This window comes from Petaurus breviceps, unplaced genomic scaffold (genome assembly GCF_028583685.1).
Source record: "Petaurus breviceps papuanus isolate PSGF00001 unplaced genomic scaffold, PetGlider_PUasm1.0 38, whole genome shotgun sequence".
Lineage (NCBI taxonomy): Eukaryota > Metazoa > Chordata > Mammalia > Diprotodontia > Petauridae > Petaurus > Petaurus breviceps.
In genome coordinates, this window is record NW_027186304.1 from 52,097,121 (window position 1) to 52,119,197 (window position 22,077).

The window sequence follows — 22,077 nt, forward strand, 5'->3', positions numbered from 1 at the left end:
ATGTAAGAAGGGGAACTTGAATTCAGGTCCTCCTCTCTCTGAGGCCAACTCTGTCTTTCCACTACATTAAGTAAAGAGAAAGTAATTTCCTAGGTGATGAGGGGAAAACACTAACTAGAGAGATCAACAAAGCCTCCAGGTGAGGGGTAATATTGGAGCTGATCCTTAAAGGGAATTAGTTATTCCAAGACACAGAAGTGTGTAAGGGGAACAAGGGATGGCCTGGGCAAAGGCATGGAGACAGAGATGGAACGCCATATGCAGGAAGCACCAAGCAGGCCACTTCAGTGGTAACATATAGTATGTGAAGGGTAGTAACATGGAGCTATTTTGTGATGGGTAACTGAGGAATGAAAAAAGAAAAGAGAGAGAACCACAGAAGTAGGAGGAAAGGCTTCACTGAGCTGTGGACCTTCCAATCACTGAGGCCTGGCTGCTCCACAGATTTGAAAAATGAACTTAGAAAGTTATCCAACAGAGCAGGGGTGAGGAACCTGTGGCCTCAAGGCTGCATGTGACCCTCTAAATCCTCAAGTGTGGTCCTTCAACTGAAGGATTGAAGTTTGGATTCAGTCAAAGGGCCACACTTGAGGACCTAGAGGGCCACATGTGGCTTCAAGCCCACAGGTTCCCCACCCCTGCAACAGGAGGTTTGGGTACAGGAAGCAATGATGCCTGTCTTTGTAATACAGGTAAGCTTCAAGGAAGAGTGTGCTGACAGTAGACGCCACCTATGGCCTGATAAAGAGATTGGCCCTGATGGCATTCACCAATTAAACTATTAGCCCCATGAAGGCAAAGATTGTCTGTTTCTTTTTGTATCCCTTAGTGTTCAGCACAGTGTCTGGTCCAGAGCAGACTCCTAATAAGTGATTGATTGATATTATATGAAGAAGCTGTGTCACAGAAATCTAACAAGTGCTTATAACATCTTTTTACCCCATATCTCCCTGTCAAAATTATACCCATCCTCCAAGGACCAGCTTAACTGACACCTACTTTATGAGGCCTCAAACTGGATGAGATTGCTTCTACCTATGAGCCTCTGTGACACCTACTTATACCTCTTATAATTTGGTTTGGTCATTTTTCAGTCATGTCCAGCTCTTCATGAGCCGATTTGGGGTTTTCTGGGCAAAGATCCTAGAGTGGTTTGCCATTTTCTTCTTCAGCTCATTTTACAGATGAAAAAACTGAGGCAAATAGGGTTAAGTGACTTGCCTAGGGTCACACATTTAGTATGAGACTGAATTTGAACTCATGAAGATGAGTCTTCCTGACTCTAGGCCCAGCACTCTATCCATTGCAATACCTAGCTGCCTCACCTCTTATAGTACTTGGATATAGTTTGCCTTTTATTACAATTATTTATATACGTGTTTTATCCCTTGACAAGACTGTAAGCTCCATGAAGGCAGACACTGTATATCTTACACATCTCTGTATTCCTGCAATACATTGTATAGAGCAGATCCTTGATAAATATATGCTGAATTGTGAAACTATCCAGGGCACAGGCTTCTAGTCAATGATTACACAAGAGAAAAGGAATGTTTAGGGAAGAAGATAAGACTTCTATGTATCCAGAGTGATAAAAACTCTAGTGGGAGGGGAGGAGTGGAGAGGGCAGAACTCATGAAGGAATCAGCTTTCAGGTAAGTGATAGTAAAAGAAATTCTGGGTCAGCAAGGGCAACCCTGGGCACAACCTTAACTCAGAACCAGGAAACGGACCAAGTTTGGAAAAAGACTGAAAATCCCACTCAACCTGTTTTAGCTCATCTACTTTAGCTAAGTGGCTGACCCACCCATTCTGAAATCTATCCCTAAGAAAGGCAAAAATAAGACTGAGGCAAAGTGAACAAGAAGCTGTGCTCTAGCCAAGCCGGTCTGTGGATATACTTCAGAAAAGGAATCTTATAAAAACAAACTAACAACAAGAGCGAGCCTTTGCTTCTATGCTTTTGAATTGTCTTGTTTTATTTTTAGTTTCCTTGTAACTTTCCCCTTTGGAAAATTCCAAACTTGTCTTATCTGATCCAAGGAAAAAAGGGATTTGTCCACACCTAGGCCAACACAGGTAGGAGGCCAGGCATGGAGGTCACAGAAACTGTTTCAGCTCAGAATCTCAGAAAGAACTAAGACAGGCAAGCAAAGGTTGAGAGCTAAAGGCTCAGGAAGAGAAAAGCCAAGGACAGTTGAGTGCTTTGATCATTATCCCACCTGGGGCTTTTCCTCATATGTGTAGGTGTAAGTGTGATCCAGTAACCTCTCCAGTGTTTATTTTTCACAGTACCGATGGTAGGGAATTGAAACAAGGAAAATGTTCTCTAACAGAATCTGGAGAAAAGATAATACTGAAGAATCTGATTTCCTTCCCATTTTCCATGGAAAAATACAGAGTGGTAACCTCTACCAGCAGGCTTGCCTCTGTGTGTTCATGTAGAGGCTGGGATGAATATGCTGAAATCAGTTCAAGCTGCAAAGATCTTAGGACCATGCAAGATTCACATCAAGACAGAAGCAGGATAGGGTCTTAAGGTTAAACTGTTCACATTCTCAAGTGGTAAGATGAAATCACTAAGAACTTTATCATCATTATAACAGTTAGAAGGAATCTATTTAGACAGAGGGTATAGTATGAGTCTATTATGGTGGGATGATCTCAAAAGGAAAACAGAAGGATGTGAAAGAAGGATACACTGGGAGAAGGGGGAAGGGAGAGAAGGAATGAAGAAAATTATCTTACATAAAAGGGTAACAGAGGAAGCATTTAAAATGGAGGACAAGATGGGGGGGAGAAAGCAGATAACTGAATTTCCCTCTTATCTGAACTGGTTCAAAGACAGAAGAATGGATAGCTAAATAGACAGACAGACAGACAGACAGACAGACAGACAGACAGACAGACAGACTGACTGACAGACAGACAGACAGACAGACAGATAGATAGATAGATAGATAGATAGATAGATAGATAGATAGATAGATAGATAGATGGATAGATAGATGGATAGATAGATAGATCGATGGATGGATAGATATAGATACAAATATCTATCTACATCAACACTATATATTACATATACATACACACAGTTGGATACAGAAATTCATCTTACCCATTAGGGAAGTAAGAGGGGAAAGGGTTAAGAGAAAAGAGTTGATAAGGGTAATAAGAGGGAAAGTAGATTGAGGGAAGTAGTGATCAGAAGCAAAACAGGATTCTGAGGAAGGGATGGATTTTTTAAAAAAGAAGGGTAAATAGAAGAGGATAAGAAGGTTGGAAATACAATTACCAGCAATAATGGTGAGTGTGAATGCTAAATTCAATTACAAAATGAAAGAGAATAGTAGAATGGACTAGAAACCAAAATTCAACAATATGCTGTTTATAAGAGACACAATTGAAACAAAAAGACATAAAGAATTAAAATGAAGAATGGGAACAGAATTTTTATTATGCTTCAGCTGAAGTAAAAAAGGCAGGGGTAGCAACCATGATCTCAAACAAAACAGTAGTAAAAATAGACCTAATGAAAAGAGACAACAAGATAAACTACATTTCGCTAAAATGTTACCATAGAAAATGAATTAATATCAATGCTAAAAATATACTTACCAAATGGCATAGAATCCAAATCTTTGAAGGAAAAATTAAATGAGTTTCATGAGGAAGTAGACAGTAAAGCTATACTAATAGGGAACCTCAATTTAATTTTCTTAGATCTAGAGATATCTAATCATAAAGTAAATAAGGAAGAAGTTGAAGATATGAATAGAATTTTAGAAAACTGAAACGTGATAGACTGCTGGAGAAAACTGAATGGGAATAGAAAGGAATATAATTCTTTCTAAGCTGCATATGGCACCTTCACAAAAATAACCATGTATTAGGGCACAAAAATCTGATAAAGAAATATAGAAAGAGAGAAATATTAAATTCTTCCTTCCTGGATCATAATATAAAATAACATTCAATGCAGACTCTTTGAAATTTTGATTAAAATTAATCAGAAACTAAATAATCTAATCCTAAAGAATGAGAGGGTCAAAGAACAAATCATAAAACATGCAATAATTTCATTAAAGATAATGATAATAAGGAGACAATATATCAAAATTTATGGAATACAGCCAAAGCAGTACTTAAGGGAAATTTTATGTCTCTAAATGTTTGTAACAACAAAAAAGAAAAAGAGCAAACCAATGAATTGGGCATGAAATTAAAAAAAAAGAAATAAAAATAAATTTAAAATTCCAACTAAATACTGAAAGTAAAAATCCTGAAAATTAAAAAAAGAAATTAATGAAATTAACAGTAAAAAATAACAAATAAAATAAAGCTGATTTTATTAAAAATACAAAAAAATAGATAATCCATTGGCTAATTTGCTTTTTATAAAAAGAAAACCAAATTACCAGTATCAAAAATGAAAAGAGTGGATACACAATCAATGAAAATGAAATTAAAGCAATTACTAGGAGCTATTTTGCCCAACTATGAGACAATAAAACTGATAATCTAAATAAAATAGATGAATATTTACAAAAAAAATCCCCAGACTAAAAGAATAGGAAATGGACACTTAACCTATCTCAGAAACAGAAATTGAGCAAACCATAAATAAGCTCCCTAAAGGAAAAAAAAAAAGAAACAGAACTAGATTGATTTACAAGCAAATTCTACCAAACATTTAAAGAATAATTAATTCCAATATCATCATAAAAGCTATTTGAAAAAATAGGTAAATAGGGAATACTACCAGATACCTTCTATGACATTAATATAGTTTTTAATACCTAAACCAGGAAGAGCAAAACAAAAAAGAAAGAAAGAAAACTATACACCAATTTCCCTAATGAATATTGATGCAAAAATTCTAAATAAAATATTGGCAAGGACATTACAACAATTTATTCCAAATATCACACACTCTGACTGAACTGGATATATACCAGGATGCAGGACTAATTCAATTTTAGGTAAACTTTAATCATAACTGATCATATCAATAAAAATAAAAATTATATGATTATATAAATAAATGCAGAGAAACTTTTGACACAATATAATACCCATTCCTATTAAAAACACTGGAATAAATGGAACTTTTAAAAAAATGATAAGTAGTATATATCTAAAGTCAAGAGCAAATATTGTCTGTAATGGGGATAAACTAGAAGCCTTTCCAATATGATCAGGGGTGAAACAAGGATTTCCATTATTACATTATTATTTACTATTGTGTTAGAAAATTCTAGCTATAGCAATAAGACAAGAAAAAGAAATTAAAGGAATAAGCATTGGCAATAAGGAAACAAAACTATCACTTCACAAATGATATGATTCTATACTTAGAAAATGCTGAAAACCAACTAAAAAGTTAATCAAAACAATAACTTTAGCAAAGTTGTAGGATATAAAATAAACTTACACAAATAATCAGCATCTCTATATATTACCATCAAAACCCAGCAGAAGAAATATTCCTTTTAAAATAACTGCAGATAATGTAAAATACTTGGGAAACTACTTGCCAAGACACACACAGAAACTATATGCACACAATTACAAAACAATCTTCACACAAACAAAGGCATCTAAAAAAATGGAGAAATGTTAATCACTCATTGGCATGCCAAGCCAATATAATAATAATATAATAAAAGTGACGATACTACCTACACTAATTTACTTATTCTGTGCCATGTCAATCAAACTACCAAATAATTACTTTACAGAGCTAGAATTCTCTTGCCAACAGAGGATCCTAGGAAAAAGACCCAGAACGAGGATCACTCAACTGTGAATTTTTTTTTAATTCTTCCTCCAACTACACAACCTAGACAATACAGAAGAGTCAAGGAAAGGGTCAAGGGTAAGACATTGTTTTCCCCCCCTTTCTCTATCTTAATAGTAATAAAAATCCTAATTATTCACATCTATGTAGCACTTTAAGATTTGCAAAGCACTTATTATCTCATTTAATCCTCAAAACAACCCTGAGAGGTAGCTGCTATTTTTGTCCTCGTTATACATATAAGAAAACTAAGGCTCAAGGAGATTAAATTACTTCCCTAGGCTAATACAGGTAGTAACTGTCAAAGGCAGAATTCAAATCCAGGTTTTTAGACTCCAAGTGTTCAGCAGTCTATCTCCTTCCTACCTACCATCTCCTCTCCTGCCCAGTTATTCTTTTCTGACTTCTCTGCTGTCACTTTCATCATTTGATTTTGTTCCTCACATCCTTCATCATATGACTTTCAGAAGAGCGTATGTGAAATAAAAATTTTGCTTTAACTGATTCTCCCATGTGCCTCTTTCTTGCCCATTGGCTGACTCTTTCCATCTCATTTGAGCTTTCTGACTATCTCCCAGACGCATATGATCACTCACTCTATATTGCAAAGGCTGGCACATTCTCTTTCCAATCCTGAGCTTCTAGCTGATGTCTCCTTTGATCAATGAACCACTCATCAAACTTCAACATGCTTCCTTTACTGGAGAGGTGCCTGATAGAAACTAGCACAATGCCTAGTGAATGATAGGTCCTTAATAAAGGTTAATGATTAACTGATTAATAGAGCAAGAAGAAGACATTTTTGAAAATGTTCCCTGTAGATCCACCTTGTCAATTTATCACTATAGTTAGAATTTATTGCCTCTTACTCAGTAGAAATTCTATTTGCTCTCACTCTAGCACTTTCAAAAAGAAATCCTAAAATGAAAACTCCCAGATATATTATAGCCAAATTCCATTTTTTTCTGAACGCATATTCATGCATTCTTTTCTCCTATACGACCACTTACCATCTTTGCATCAATGTTTATTTCTTTTTTTGAAACTCCTACTTTCCTTTTTTTATATGTCTAAAATTTTAAATATATCATACTCCACACCTTGCTCCTTCTGTTTCTTTGTGTCTTTTTTGCCCCTCATTTTCATCTTCCATGCTATTTTCTGTCACCCATTCCCCCTCACTGCCCTCTCTATTGGCTCTTCAGGGAAAGCCTTGTTCTTAATGTGGATTGAGGAGAGGCTGAACCCAGTACATACTTCAATTTCTTCTGGAAGGCAGCAAAGTCTTCCAGGAACAATGAGATTTGAACCCCTCCTTTCCTATTCAGCAATTCAGGGAAAACATCAATTTCCACTTAGACAGAAAATGGACAGAAATTAGGCTAAACTGCGATTTTTCCAATAGACCAAAAGCTCCTGACTAGGCTAAGAGTGAGGGGTTAATGTTTGGCACTACCCTTATCTTTCAGGCTTTGAGTCATGGTAACATAGATGACTGCAACTGTAAGAGCAGTTGGCACAGCTATTTAAACTGCTTCATTGGTCCATCCATGCACTGTAGTTGGTTGTTACTTTAGTGAACCAGTGTCCTAATCAGCAGTTTTGCACATAAGCAAATATATGATCTATCATTCACATTTGTTCATATTTGTGGCTTATCAATGGCAAATATTATTTTCACCTGTGATAATCTGCTTAGTTACTTGTTCTTTGCTAGGGAAATAACGCAAACAGCTCTCTTTTGACAGCACCACCTCTGCTTAATTACTGGTTCTACTGCCCTTGCCCACTTTTACTTTGCATTAAACAGGGACACCTTTTCAAATGCAAATATTTAAACAATCTGAGGTCTAGAGAGAATTTTGCAGGAACTAGATCTACCAAACCTAGGGAAGAGAGACAGCTAAGAGAAAGGGGTCTATTTCCGGCATTTGTTAGTGGCAGGAAAAATTTGGTAAGTATAAGGACTGGGAAACTGTAAAGTGTTACAGCTTCTCTTTGGATAGAGTTTAATATGACTTAACTATTTTTCCTTGAAGTAAAATCCTAAATCATCAAAAATTCCCAGTTTCACTTTTAGATACAAAAACATGTCCCAAGCTTCTAAAAAATGTTTTTTTTTGTTTTGTTTTGTTTCTAGTTATTAAATGCAGTTTTAGATTATCCACACTACTGTTACCCCTTCATGACTGGACATAATCAAGAGATGACTATACTGGTATGCATTACATGTGATATGTTTGTGTATTTGCCCATTATATAATATAAGCAGCATATATACTCACACATATACACATTAAAAGCAAAAAAAGATGTTAGAATGAAACAAGACCAAAAATGTAATCCTGTTGTATCAGATAGCCTTTTATAATTCCTAAAATGTCATTTTATGAGGATTTTCAAAAAAAGTTTATGTGAAATAGAAGGCAGGTACCTAAATTCAGATCATGGTGAGATATGTGTAATCTGTGTAGTACCTAGATATTTCAGGGAATATCTTGCAGCTATATAAAATCAAACAATATCTCAATATTGACCCAACAAAAACCATTTCATTCATAGCGACAAGGTATAAACTAGATGGGCAAAAATGTAGACTATATTGACCATAATACTAAGAATGTTACTAATACACTAGTGATTAGTCATGTTATTAAGAGTATTTGATTTTATTGCTTGAGGTAGAAGGAGGAGGAAGAATGAAAGAAGAAAATAATGAATATAAAAGAGAATCCTCTGAGTTGCAGCGTTGAAATTAAAAAGAAATTTTAGCTATCCAGTATATTCCATGAATGTCCTTTATAATGACAATAATTCTTAGAGAAAATAACATACTTAACAGGTTGGAGCCATTACTGTCCTTAACAGCTTTATGAAAAATTGCATAGTTTTATTGTCTATTAAGTGAACACTTCACTTTATAGAATGTACATTATTTTGTTTGCAAAGGTGCCTATTTTTCTATAATTAATTATTGATACTTGGAATAGAAAACCTACACTACTGGGATATAATATAAATCTACTAGACAGCAAAGGAATAGGAACTGTGTAAATGTTAGAAAGATAATAGTACAAGAAGGAATAGCTGGGAATGGCAGTAAGAAGTAAAGGGAGATCATTGTGTGTGGGGGTGTTCATATTTGAACTGGGTTCAAGATCCATTCTCATCAGGGAATACACCAAGTTTAAGATGCTTCTTATACTCCTCAAGTTGTCTCTCCAATAAAATAATACAAAAATATCCTTACATAATTCATATAAAATGAAATATTATAACATAGTAATTTAAATGGATGTCTTGCATGGACTATGGATTGGATTCTCTCAATATAATCCTGTAAGAAAACTGATACAGAATTACAGAGAGAGAGAGAGAGACAGAGAGAGAGGAGAGAGAGAGAGACAGAGAGAGAGACAGAGAGAGAGACAGAGAGACAGAGATGTTGGCCTATATTACTAAGTGATATTATTTCAACAATAAAAAATCTTTAATGAAGGTGTTTCGAAGGCTAACCTGTAAAAATTGCTTTTAGTACATATTGTACACTGGATAAGATACCACTCACTGTGCAAAAAAGGGCAAATTTTTAGTTTAATTTAATATACTGTATTTTGGTATTCCATTGATGAAAAGTCTCACTGAAACTTAAAATTCACAATCTGTTTCATACAAGTGAAATACCATAAAAGAATCCATAGTTAGTGAGATTAGTAGATAAATGCATTTACTCTTTTCTAGTGACGACCGGGGATTCAAACCTGGCTTAAATGATAAGTAAACATTAGTGTCTTCAGTGAATATTAGTTTATATCAAAATACTAAAAAAAATTGAGCAACTATCATTAGTAATGATAGAAAATCTCCTAAGATGATAGGTAAGATGATGTTTATTTGGCAAAATTAGGTGAGAAAACTTGCTAAAGTGCCTGCCCAAATACCATGCAATTTGGAAACAGCCAGGAAATAAAACCATGGGGATAAGGGGATAAATACAACATATATTGGGGGTTATTATGCAACTCTAAAGATCTGATATGACCCTAGCAATATAGCAAAAAATAGTTATGGAAAAGAAGCTATTTCTTATGCTCAGTAGCTAATTTTCAAACATAAGTACCTGTATTTGAAACTTTGAACATTTCACACTTTTTTTCTGTATCTGTAAAGAAAAAATGCATCCAGGCTGATATCATGTATCAATATAGCTGAAAATAATGAAGATAACAGTAGCCAAAAACAAGGGCTCATTAATTATGGATCAACCACTATTTTGTCCATAGGATGTTTTTTTCACATTAGAAGCACATAGATTTATATTTTAGTAGCTCTTTTGAAAAAGGCCAGTGAAATATTTATAGGAAGATGTGAATTTGCTAAATCTGATTTCATTACAAAATAGCTTAATTAAATAAAATATCAAACTAAAGTATCTAGATAGACCTAAAAATGTCATTAGGCAATAGAAATTATTTATAATTTAATAATAACAGAATGCTTATCTGCTCAACTGAGAGAATACTAAATATGTTGTTCACATGTTCTTTTATTGTAAAGACATTTTTTCAACTTTTTTCAAAAGAGTTCACTCTAAAATGTAAATAATATCTAATAATGATATATGTCCTAGTGCTATCTGATTCTGGTTATAGCCATTGTTGAAACTTCCAAATGAAAATAATATATTTGACAGACTGTGAGGGCAATATAAACTGGTTTCATCAGTACATAATATACTTATCTTAATATATCTTCTATAGGTATATAACATAAAGTATAGATTTTATAGCTAAACTAAAGTTGTGAATATTGTTTGGCTATAATCTATGTTATGATAGATACAAAGTCTTAAATACTTAATGCATCCTTTATAAATATATATGAGTTATTTTCAGATTTTTTTTCTTTTACTTACTGCTTTGTACGTTCTCTTCTGTCCAGCATGTTTTCTGATTTGTTCTCCATTAGGCCCTGTTTCCACATGCATGGAATAGATAATGTCAAAGAAATCTTCGACCACAGCTACTCGCCTTAAAGACAGCTTCTCATCTACCCCTACTCCATCCTGGAAAACAGATAAGTAATGAAAGATTAATAAATAACTTTTGATAAGCATGTACCATCTTAAGTGCAATCTGATAAGACAATATTTTAAAACTACAAAGCTAACCATCCTAATGTAGTAAATGAAGATTCCTAGCTCTACCATTATTATCACTTACATTTAGAATCCTAAAGACACAAAAAAATCACCTATTCATTTAATACAGCTACCAATTTCATCAAATAGGACATCATCATTTTATTTGTATTTTATTTCATTGCATGATATGTACACAATCAACTATAAAACTTAAAAATTGCTAGAGTAAGTTTTTTTAGGTACAAGTTAATTAGTGTAGCTAAATATTAGGTATATTTTTATAAGCCCTCAGTTCCAGAAATTTATACATTTCTTTATTAATTCAACAAATAATCCAATTAAATCTAATGAATGTTTTACAGGATCCAGGAAATATAACAATAAATAAGACATAATTCTTGCTCTCATAGAGAAGAGACAAGGCATACAGAACAAGTGATGTTTGTCATTATAAAGCATTTTCAGGGAACAGTGGAAAGTCAAGTTAGGATGAAGGAAAGGGTATATGTGTGAAAATAAATCTAGAAAGTTAGGTTGGGACCAACTGGTAGGGACCTTGGATTCTAAGCTAAGGAGTCTGGACTTTATTCAGCGAGTAATGTTGTCATGCACCTCCTTATGAACAATAACTGACATTTATATAGCATTTTAAAGTATCTAAACTGTTTTAATACACTTCGAGTGTTGCAATTAATCCATAGTTTATGTATTCCATGTTCTGTTACCCCATTTTACAGATGAAGAAACTAAGGCTTTGAGAGGTTATATGACTTGCCCATAGTTACACAATCTATAAGTGTAAGAGGCAGAATTTGAACCCAGGTCTTTCTGAGTCTAAATCCAGCACTCTGCATTATGTCATTCTGTCTCTTAGTATTAAATCTGTTTGAAAGGTAGTGATAGGTGTGGTTTGAATATCATAAGGAAGTCAAATAATGAAGGATTAACTCATAAGAACCATAATATCATTAAATCATATGATCTAAAGTGATCCAGATTCCCTTCCTTCCCCCTCTGTTAAGAGATCTTCCTGAAAATTGGATCGAGTCACAAAGTCATAGCTAGAAATTATGCCTAGGGCAAATTAGGTTGATGTGGAGCCAGAAGGACAGAGAAAATTCTGACTCTGGATACGGTTGTGCTGGAAGAAGAGATGACCTACTTAAGAGGGTTCAACTTACAGTTCTTGAGGGGACTGGGGAGGAGGGGATACCCAAAAAGGCTGCATAACACTGGGGTCTTAGGGATGGTAATGCTATATAGTCACTCATAGCAGCAGAGAGCCTTATAAACAGGGTTGCTTCAGGAAGGAAGCGCATACCACCCACCCACTCCCAACTGTTGGAAGTCCCATTCCCCCCAAACTAGTTATGGTTCTGTCAAGGTAACAGGCGGGGATAATGCACATCACAGTATGAAATGTGAAGAAAAAAATGGACACAGAGAATGACAAATTATTCCATCCAAAGTAGTAAGTCATTAGTAAGAGCAGTGAAGGAAATTTTCTTGGCATTTGTCATACAGAAAAAAACAACAATTTTCTTAAAATATTGAATGTGACATTTATCAAAAACCTTTGATGTTTTATATTTTTCTTTAAAAGTCAATGAGGGAATTCAATAGAAGGGCAATACAGGAGAGCACTGTCTATTTTAATCTACTTGTTCAAGACCAATGAATGAAATTAGCACCTGACATAACTTCAGTTCAGTTATTAGAAAAAACGATGTGTGTGCTAATCATGAAAATCACCACTACAATTACTATAACTGATGCGCTGGTGAGCAATTTCAGTAAGGGTCTAGAAATCAAATAGATACTGAAGGTTGCCAATTAGGAAGGAAAAAAGGGAGGAAAGAAGGCAGGAAAGGAGACAGGGGAGAAGAAATGAAGGTAGGTGAGGAAGTACATGAAGCAGAAAATCGTAAAGACTTACATTGAAAAAGCAGCCTGATTTCAGGACTTCCAAGGTTCCACCCTGTTCCACCCCACTACTCCCAGCCAAAGTAGATTAAGGTCTCTCCATGGCTGAATGGTAGATTATGCTTGTATATAGATTTCCCCCAACCATCAGTCATCCTTTTCCATCCTTTAGCATATTAATTATGTGACGTCAGAAGGATCAACAAGTATATTTGCTCTACAGAACAGGAAAATAATGTGAAATGCCTATCACCCACACAAGGGACAATGGTTGCTTCTGGATACAGAGCAAGACAGGCTCATTTTGGGGTGGGGTGGTCAGGAAAGTTTTCATGGAGAAAATGACACTACATTTGGGATAGAATTGCAGGTATGATTTAATACAGAGAAATACAATGAAAGTCATTCCAATCAGGAACAAAGACAAGAACATGGGAAAAGGTAAAGATTTATAAGGAATGTCAAGTCATCCAACTTACTATATTGTGAAGTGAAATTGGTGACAGATTCGGGAGAAACAACTCAACTCTGTTACTATTCACCTATGTAACTTTGGAAAGTCACCTCTTTCTTTTCCTCATTTTCTTTATATATAAAACAAGAAGGTTGGACTACTTTGTCTCTGAAGTAATTTCAAGCTCTAACATTCTGACTAAAGGGATTACTAAAGGGATGCATGATTATTATATGAAAAAATGTATAATTATAGGCATTATTTTTTTTTGGAGGGGGAAAGGCAGGGCAATTGGGACTTCACAAAAGTGACTTCCCCAAGGTCACACGGCTAGTAAGTGTTAAGTGTCTGAGACTGGATTTAAACTCAGGCCCTCCTGACTCCAGGGGTGGTGCTCTATTCACTGAGCCACCTAGCGGCCCCAATTATAGGCATTATTAAAGAACTTTAGTCTCCAGGATTCCCTATCCAACATTTTATTCTTTAGCATTAGAGTTGCTGATATTCTTTAAGATGAAAGAAAAACAAAATAGGAATCCTGGTTTTTTCTAGATAGTGTAAACAAAGAATTTTTTTTTCAAGGACAGGCAAAAAAACACATCTAAAGGAAAATATTAGTCCTTTGACCTGATGTAAATAAATTTCTATGAACAATAAATACATCATCATTTATTATTTGTCTTCAGCCATTCATTATATATGTATATATATTTACATATATACACACATATGTATATATATATAAATGTAATTTTTCTCACCACAAGTGATAATATAATGCTGAATTCCAATCCTCTGCTTCTTCATTAAATGGATAGTTATAATTACTTAGAGAACATAGTAATCCTTTCTCCTCAGCATAAACAAATTCCATGCTACTAAGAGGTCAATCCCAACAAAATGAAACCTGGACAAACATTGCTTGACCATATGTTCAGTCCTAAGCGAAATAAGCTTTAGGTTATCTTGAGAATGAGGAACCTTTCACTGCTGTGGCTATTGCAGTGAAGGTACAAATCACAGGTAGATATTGAGAACAACTGACCAGTTGATAAATTATCTAGGTTCCTTGACTCTCTACATGTTATAATTTCCCTGATTCTTAGCACCTTTACCCTAGGGTAGACATAAGTAGAAATGCATTAACAAACAAAACAAAAAAAAAAAAAAGAAAAACAAAACCCACCAATTTTTATATTTGTTAATCATTTTTTAATTACTCTAGGAGAAATAAAACTGAAATCACTGGCAATATGAAACTTAGGGTCTTATTTCAGTTTTCAATAACTCATGTTATCTTTATGCTTTGAGAATTGCTTATAACTCAGAGGGGCAATACATTCACTCATTTCCCCAATTACATATATATTGAAAATTAATACATTTAAGGGCTAGAATGGTAAAATGTAATTCAGTATTTAGAAACATTAATATCTATACTAATTTTTTAAGAAGAGGCAAGAGAATAAATAATGATACCTGGAGATAAAACTTACTGACAATAGGGTTAGAAAGAAGTCAGTGTTGAGGTTAAATGTGTAAAGGGAAAAGATGGAGAGAGGCAGTAACAAAACATCACTTTGGAAAAACTAGGTTCAGAAAAATAAAGAAAACTTTTGGAACAATGAAACCTTAATTCAATATAATAATTTAATAAATATCTATTATGTGCTAACAGCAAGGAATGCAAAAATAAAACATCAAAGGAGTTTACATTTCACTCTACCTTTAGAGTGAGTGTGTTGGGTGGGGAGGAATGGAAAATGTAAATTTGAATTAGATATTTCAATGGTAACTGACATTTGTATACTTTTGTAAACTTTGTTTTTTGTACATCATGTCATGTAAACCTCACAGCAACCCTGTGAGTGATAACATAGGAATTATTTTCTCCATTTTACAAATGAATAAAGAGAGAGGTTGATTCTCTTGTCTAAGTTCACATACTTATTAAGTCTAAGAGGAGAGATTTTAAATCAGTCTTCTTGGTACCAGATCTAGCACTCCATTCACAACAATGAGGCAGCTAGGAATAGTTCAGTGGACAGAGTTCTGGACCTAGAGTTTGGAAGTCCTGTCTCAGACACTAGCTGGATGATCCTAGGCAAACAATCTCTGTCTGTCTTGCTTTCCTTTACTGTTAAATAGGAATAAAAACAGCATCTAACTCCCAAAGTTAGTGTGAGAAAGGAAAAACGAGAGAATGTTGATAAGGTGTTTTGCAAACCTTAAAGCATTATGTAAACATTATTTATTATTATTACTATTCTGTCTTCTTTGGGAATGTAACCCATGGAAAACTTGACAAAAGAAGGGAGTTTAGTTTCTATAGACAGCTCTTGTTGGGGCTAAAGTAGTTACAAAGGGAGTAAGAGTATGGAATCTAGAGTAAAGGTTTTACTTCTCAAGTGATCAAAAAAAATTTGGAGATTTGAGATGCATTTCAAATTATGGAGTAGAACTGAAAATAAAAGTAACATCTGTGTATGCATCTATGATAAACTGAAGTTAGCAACACAAAATCATGAATTTACTGCACTTGTAATTTATCAATTTTGTACTCAGAGTGTGGTACATTATTCTGAGGGTAGAATGACTTGTATACTTTTATCAGTTGAGCACATAGTTCTGGACTGGACACAACAAGAGAGGGGTATACACTGCAAGAAAGTGCTGAGAAAAGTGTGACAAATTTATAGGTACAGTCTTCAAAAGTAGTGTTCTTTCCCCAGAAGGTAGTAGGTAACACCAGAAAATTACCCAAGCAATGGAGAAATCAATTGAGGATTGGTGTGGAGAGGCAGGGTGGCAAGGTCTTTAGTTTGGCTGTTCTAAAGTAATATTTTACTACAAATTGCAAATATAAAATCTTAAGGCAGTGAGGAAACAGAATTTCCTGTTTTATACCTTTAATAGTACCAATTTTTAAAAAAATCTTTAAATTTGCCTTGGAGTTACTTTAATTTTAACTTATTTTATTGTTGGTGATTTGGAACAATTGTCTTTAATGGCTGCTGGTAATGCCCATGAAAATTGCTGAAAATCACTAATAAAAGTAATGAAAATTAAAATAATTTTGAGGTCTACCTCATACACAGAAAATTGAGAGATGTTAATTTTTTTAATCAGGTCGGTGTTGGAAAGGTCTATGGGAAAACTAGCACAAAAGTAAATTGTTGGTGGGATTATAGATTAAGCCAACCACTTGTAAAACCATTTAGAGTTATGCCAAAAAAATAAATAAATAAATTGACCCAGTGATCTCAGGCCAATGCAATAAGGCCCTATACATAATAAAATATTCATAGCAGTTCTCTTTATGGTAGTAAGAAAAAAGATAGGAACCAAAAAAGTAGATGCCATAAATTGGGAAATGGGTGAACAAATTGTGGTATAGGAACATAATGTAATATTACTGCACTATAAGAAATTACAAATATGAAGAAGACAAAGAAAGATGTGGCCTGTGAAAGAAGAACAAACCAAGAAAACAATATAAGCAATAACAACATTAAAAAGCAATCAATTCAAATGAGACTGTAAGAGAAAAAAATCATTTTCAGTTTTGGAAAAACAATAAAGACATATGCCTTCTTCTTCTCAACAGAGGGCTGAGGTCTACAGGTTTACTATGGGCTATCCTGTTAGATGTAGCCCCTGTGTTTTCTTAAGTGTTTTTTTTTTCTTTTGTTCCAAGGAAAAGTTCAATATGAAAGAAGAAATGTTGGTGATGCAAAAATCAAAGGACAACAATATTTTTAATCACTTTAGAATAATTCCTGTAATAATAAAACATCTTGCAACCATAAATTGATGAAAAGCTGAATGAATGAAATTTGTTCAACCTAAATATATTCAAAGGCATAAGAAATCTGGGTCAAAGTGAGAAATATAATAATCTTTAAGGCATAATTTTCCTTTAAGGGGTGGCTAGATGAATAGAGCACCAGCCCTGGAGTCAGAGGGACCTGAGTTCAAATCTGGCCTCAGACACTTAACACTGACTAGCCGTGTGACCTTGGGCAAGTCACTTAATCCCAATTGCCCTGCCTTACCCCCTCCAAAAAAAAAAGCAAAAAAAAAATTCTTAAAAGAAGAAGCTTGCTTTCTCTAAGATTCAATACTTCAAACACCTTTTCCTGGTTTTGCTTTTTCCACCAATTTATGCTGTTTCTCCTGTCTTTTTATCTGCTGCTCATTCAATCCTTTCCATACTGATAGCAGATTCTCCCAGACTGGTCACAGCTTTGTAGTTCACATCTTCTGACACAAGAGTTTTTATCTCATGGCATGTTCCTCCACTGTTTTTCTAAAGAGTAGAATTAAAACATCTATTCTATTAATAGGTGGAGTTGAATAGCAACCATCACTAAAATACCTATATACTTTGGTAAGAGGCTATTTTAACACAAAATAATACAAAATAAAGCAAGGACACAGTTCATTGTAGAAAATTCAAGGTTATTCTGAAGCTGTCTACAAAGTCTGTATGATTATTAATTTTAAAGTGGTCAAACATCACATGAAGGACATGGGTCTTATACCTTTTCTGCTTTCTAACAGGTTAGACTTGAGAACAATCAGCTATTAACACAAATGCTTAAAAAGTATAGCATTGTTGAGCTAGAAATAACCTTAGCAATCAATGCTACCATCTTCCCAAAGTCTTTCCTTATACCATTAGATGTTATACTTCTCCACCTTGAAATGAATTTGTATAACTGCATTTAGTTTGTATTTCTTTTGTGTACCTGACCTCCCTACCCCAGGTGGAATATAGGTTCCTTGAAGACAAGGATTAATTCTTTTTTTTTGTATTCTCAATTCCTAACACTGTGACTTGTACGTATGAAATGATTAGTAAATGTATGGTTTTGAAGTGAACCGAACTAGGTTGACCTGAATTGAATTGAATACTCTGATTTGATTATGACAAAAATTACGTCCAGAGAATTATAAATGGCCCAAGATCATTCAGCTAGTTGCCCAAATAACAAAAACTAGAAATGCAGTCTCTAAGCTCCCAAATCATTCTTTCATTCAGTGAAAAAAAATCATTTATTAAGCAACTATTATATTTTAACCATTATGCTAAATGCTGGGGATATGAAATATAGATATAAAATAGATATGAACCTGGGGCTACTTTTAGGAATTGGACAATATGATAAGGGGAAGAACCAGCTGAACTAGAGTCTATATTGTGATGAAGCTACTCAAAGAACTACTGTGATATTAGGGTGCATTAAGGAAAGGACAGTGTTCAAGAGTAGGGAGATGACAGCTCACTGCATTCTTCCCTGGTCAGACTATATTTGGAGGATGGCATTTTTCTCTGTGACACATTTTAATATGCTGAATTTTCCAGAAGAGGATGAATATAAGACCTTCCAACAATTGCATTGATTTGATGTCTTATTAAGATCAGCTATTCAACTTTCAGAAGAGAAGATTTAGGTAAGTATTATGCCTATCTTTAAAAAGAACTCTTATTGGAAAAGGTGTCGAAGCTATTTTATTTGTCCCAAGATGGCAAAACTAAAAGTTATGGATGGAAGCTGTGAAAAAGAAAAATTAAGCTTGACATAAAAAAGTAACTTCTGAATAATTCCAGAAATTCAAAAGTACTACATTATCAATTAATAAACATGTATTAAGTGCCTGCTGTGTAGCAGGGACTATTCTAAGTGCTTAGACATACAAAAAGAGGTAAAAGACAGTCCCTACCCTCAAGGAGCTCATAGTCTAAAGGTGGAGACAGCATACAAACAACGATATATAACAAGATACATACAGAATAAGTGGGAGATAATCTTAGAGAAAAGGTGCTAAGATTAAAGAGGAGTGGGAAAGATCTCTTGCAAAAGGCGGGACTTTAGATGAGAATGGAAAGACACCAGGGGAGTTAGGAGATGGGAACAAAGAGGGAGTGGGTTTCAGATATGAAGGGCAGCTTGTGAAAAGTCATGGAGTTGGTAGATGGAGTGTTATGTTCAAACAATAGGAAAGAGGCTAATGTCCCTGGATCTCAGAGTACATGGAAGGGAGTGACATGTTAAAGAGACTGATAAGGTAGGAAGGATCCAGGTTAGGATGGGCTTTAAAAGCCAAAGAGAAAATTTTATATTTGATCCCACAGATAATATCCTGGAGGATTTTATTGAGTAGGAGACTGACATGGTCAGAATAGCACATTAGAAAGATCAATTTGACAACTTGAAGAACAGACTAGAGGAGAAAGAAACCTGAAATGGGGAAACAAACCAGAATGATTTTGCAACAGTCAAGGTATGAAGGTGTGCACCAGAGTGGTGGCAGTGTCAGAGAAGAGAAGGGGGTGTATATGAGAGATGTTTTAAAGGTAGAAAGGACAGGACTTGGCAACTAATTGGATATAGGAAGAGAGAATTCTAGCAAGGAATAAAATATCTTAGATGTGTTGAGTTTGAGGTGCTGGCAAGATATCCAGACTAAGTTATCCAGCAATTAGAAATACATGGCTACAAAGGGATATAAAAACATGACCCAGCAATACCACTTCTAGGGCTGTATCCCAAAGAGATCATACAAGTGGAAAAAGGACCCGTATGTACAAAAATATTTATAGCAGCTCTTTTTGTGGTGGCAAAGAATTGGAAATTAAGGGGATGCCCATCAATAGGGGAATGGCTAAACAAGTTGTGGTATATGAATGTAATGGAATACTATTGAGCTATAAGAAAGGAGGAGCAGACAGACTTCATAATAACCTGGAGAGACTTACATAAACTGATGCAGAGTGAGGGGAGCAGAACCAGGAGAACACTGTACATAATTACAAATACATTGTATCTGTGATGGCTAACTTTGATAGACTGGGCTCTTCTCATCAATGCAAGGCTGTAAGACAACTCCAAAAGACTCATGGTGGAAAAGGCTATCCACATCCAGAGAAAGAATTATGGAGTCTGAATGCAGATGGAAGCAAACTACTTGCTTGCTCTCTTTTTTGTTTTGTTTTGTTTCTTCTTTCTCATTGTTCATTTCATTGGTTATAATTCTTCTTTACAACTTGACTAATTTCTTATGTGAAGGTATACGTAGAACCTATCAGATTGCATGCTGCCGTGGCAGGAGGAAGGGGAAGGACGTGGAGGCGGAGAAAATTTGGAACTCAAAAACTTGTGGAACTGAATGTTGTAAACTACAAACAAATAAATTTAAAAGAAAAAAAAGAATACAGGGCTAAAGAGGAGTGAGAAGTTCTGGATAGAGATATTAATTTTGGAGTCATCTACATGAAGTTAAAATTGAAGCCAGGAGAAGAGATGGGAATAAGTGGAGAGAAAAGAATACCTGGATTATAATCTTGACATATACTCACAAGTAGGAGGTTGGAGACAGAAGAAGAAAAAGGACAAGTAACAGAATGAATGGTCAGAGAGGTAACCAACAGAAATGAGTTACTCAGGACTCAGGGTGGGGAAAGGAAGAGGGATCCATAGAGCAAAATGCCATAGAGAGGTAAAGAAAGACAAGAATAGGAAAAAAAATATGATCATTGGAATTAGCTATGTGGTCATCAGCAGGCTTGAAGAGAGCTGCTTCAGAACAGTTATAGTGAAGGGCACTGGACTGCAAGGGGTTAAGTATTATGTAGATTTTGAGGAACTGGATTTGAGTAATTTAGTCAATGCTTGCTAAAGTCTAGTTGTTGTTATCTATCCTTCATTTTCTAAGAAGATCAATGACATCAAGGTTGATATATTGACTTTCTTGTGAATTGGATTTAGGTGAGGCAGAGTTACACAAAGTTGTCAGCTTCATTCTCTTCCAGAGTCATCAAAGTCCTGGTGAGAAAAGTCAAAATGACTGGTGATGGCTCAGAATGCAGTGGATGAACTCGACATCTTTCATGTGTGACCAAACTCTAAGCTCTCCAGAGTGCCTGCTTCAGCCACTTTAATGGCTGTTAGAACAAATTATTCTCATTCACCCATTCCACTAGATGGGTTTGAGGCCCTTCTGTTACCCTCAGCCTGGTTTAACCCATCTTCCAACATGGTTTACTGGGATGTGGAAACTCACTGTGTATGCTACAGCTTCTTGGAGCCACAGGTGAGAATTGGGTAAAGGGAAAAAAAAACAGAGATCACTTGCTTAACTGATGTCATGGTCAAGAGAAGGATTTGTTTTGTTTTGTTTGCTTTCCTATTCTTTGTTCTTATAGGGACAAGAAAAGGGAAAGATAAGTAAAGAAGCATTTATTAAAGATATATGGAAAATAGGGGATGACTGATGGAGCAAAGTCATACAGTAGGTGGAAGGGAATTAAATCAACAACAATATTAGAAGAATTAGCCTTAGGAATAAAAAATGTTTTGAATAAAAAGAATTATCAGGAACTACTATACACAGTTATGTGCCAGCAAAGCTAAAAGTTCAAAAGATGCTGTCCAAGCTAACAAAACAAGAACTAAAAGATTATTAACATCCAAATCTCAGAAAAACAAATTTAGCAAAAGTTATAAGTGAACTAAGAAAGGGGGAGAAATGTCAAGAGATATATTGGAGTCATATGTAAATTATATCAAATATTTAAAGAATAATCAATACCTATACTTCAAAATTTATTATTTAAAATAAAATAAAAGATTGGGGGTGGGTAGGTGGTGCAGTGAATAGAGCACCAGCCCTGGAGTCAGGAGGACCTGAGTTCAAATCTGGCCTCAGACACTTAACACTTACTAATTGTGTGACCTTGGGCAAGTCACT

General features: G+C 34.8%; 1 protein-coding gene across 2 annotated transcripts in view; it reads right to left on the bottom strand.

The window, feature by feature from the left end:
* The window catches only part of NOL4 (nucleolar protein 4), a 482,864-nt gene that overhangs the window by 371,467 nt on the left and 89,320 nt on the right, over positions 1-22,077 (bottom strand). For both annotated transcript variants that reach the window (XM_069099880.1, XM_069099881.1), the window contains exon 2: positions 10,719-10,868. In XM_069099880.1, coding sequence (XP_068955981.1) covers positions 10,719-10,868 — 150 coding nt within the window. The remainder of the gene's footprint in view (positions 1-10,718; positions 10,869-22,077) is intronic.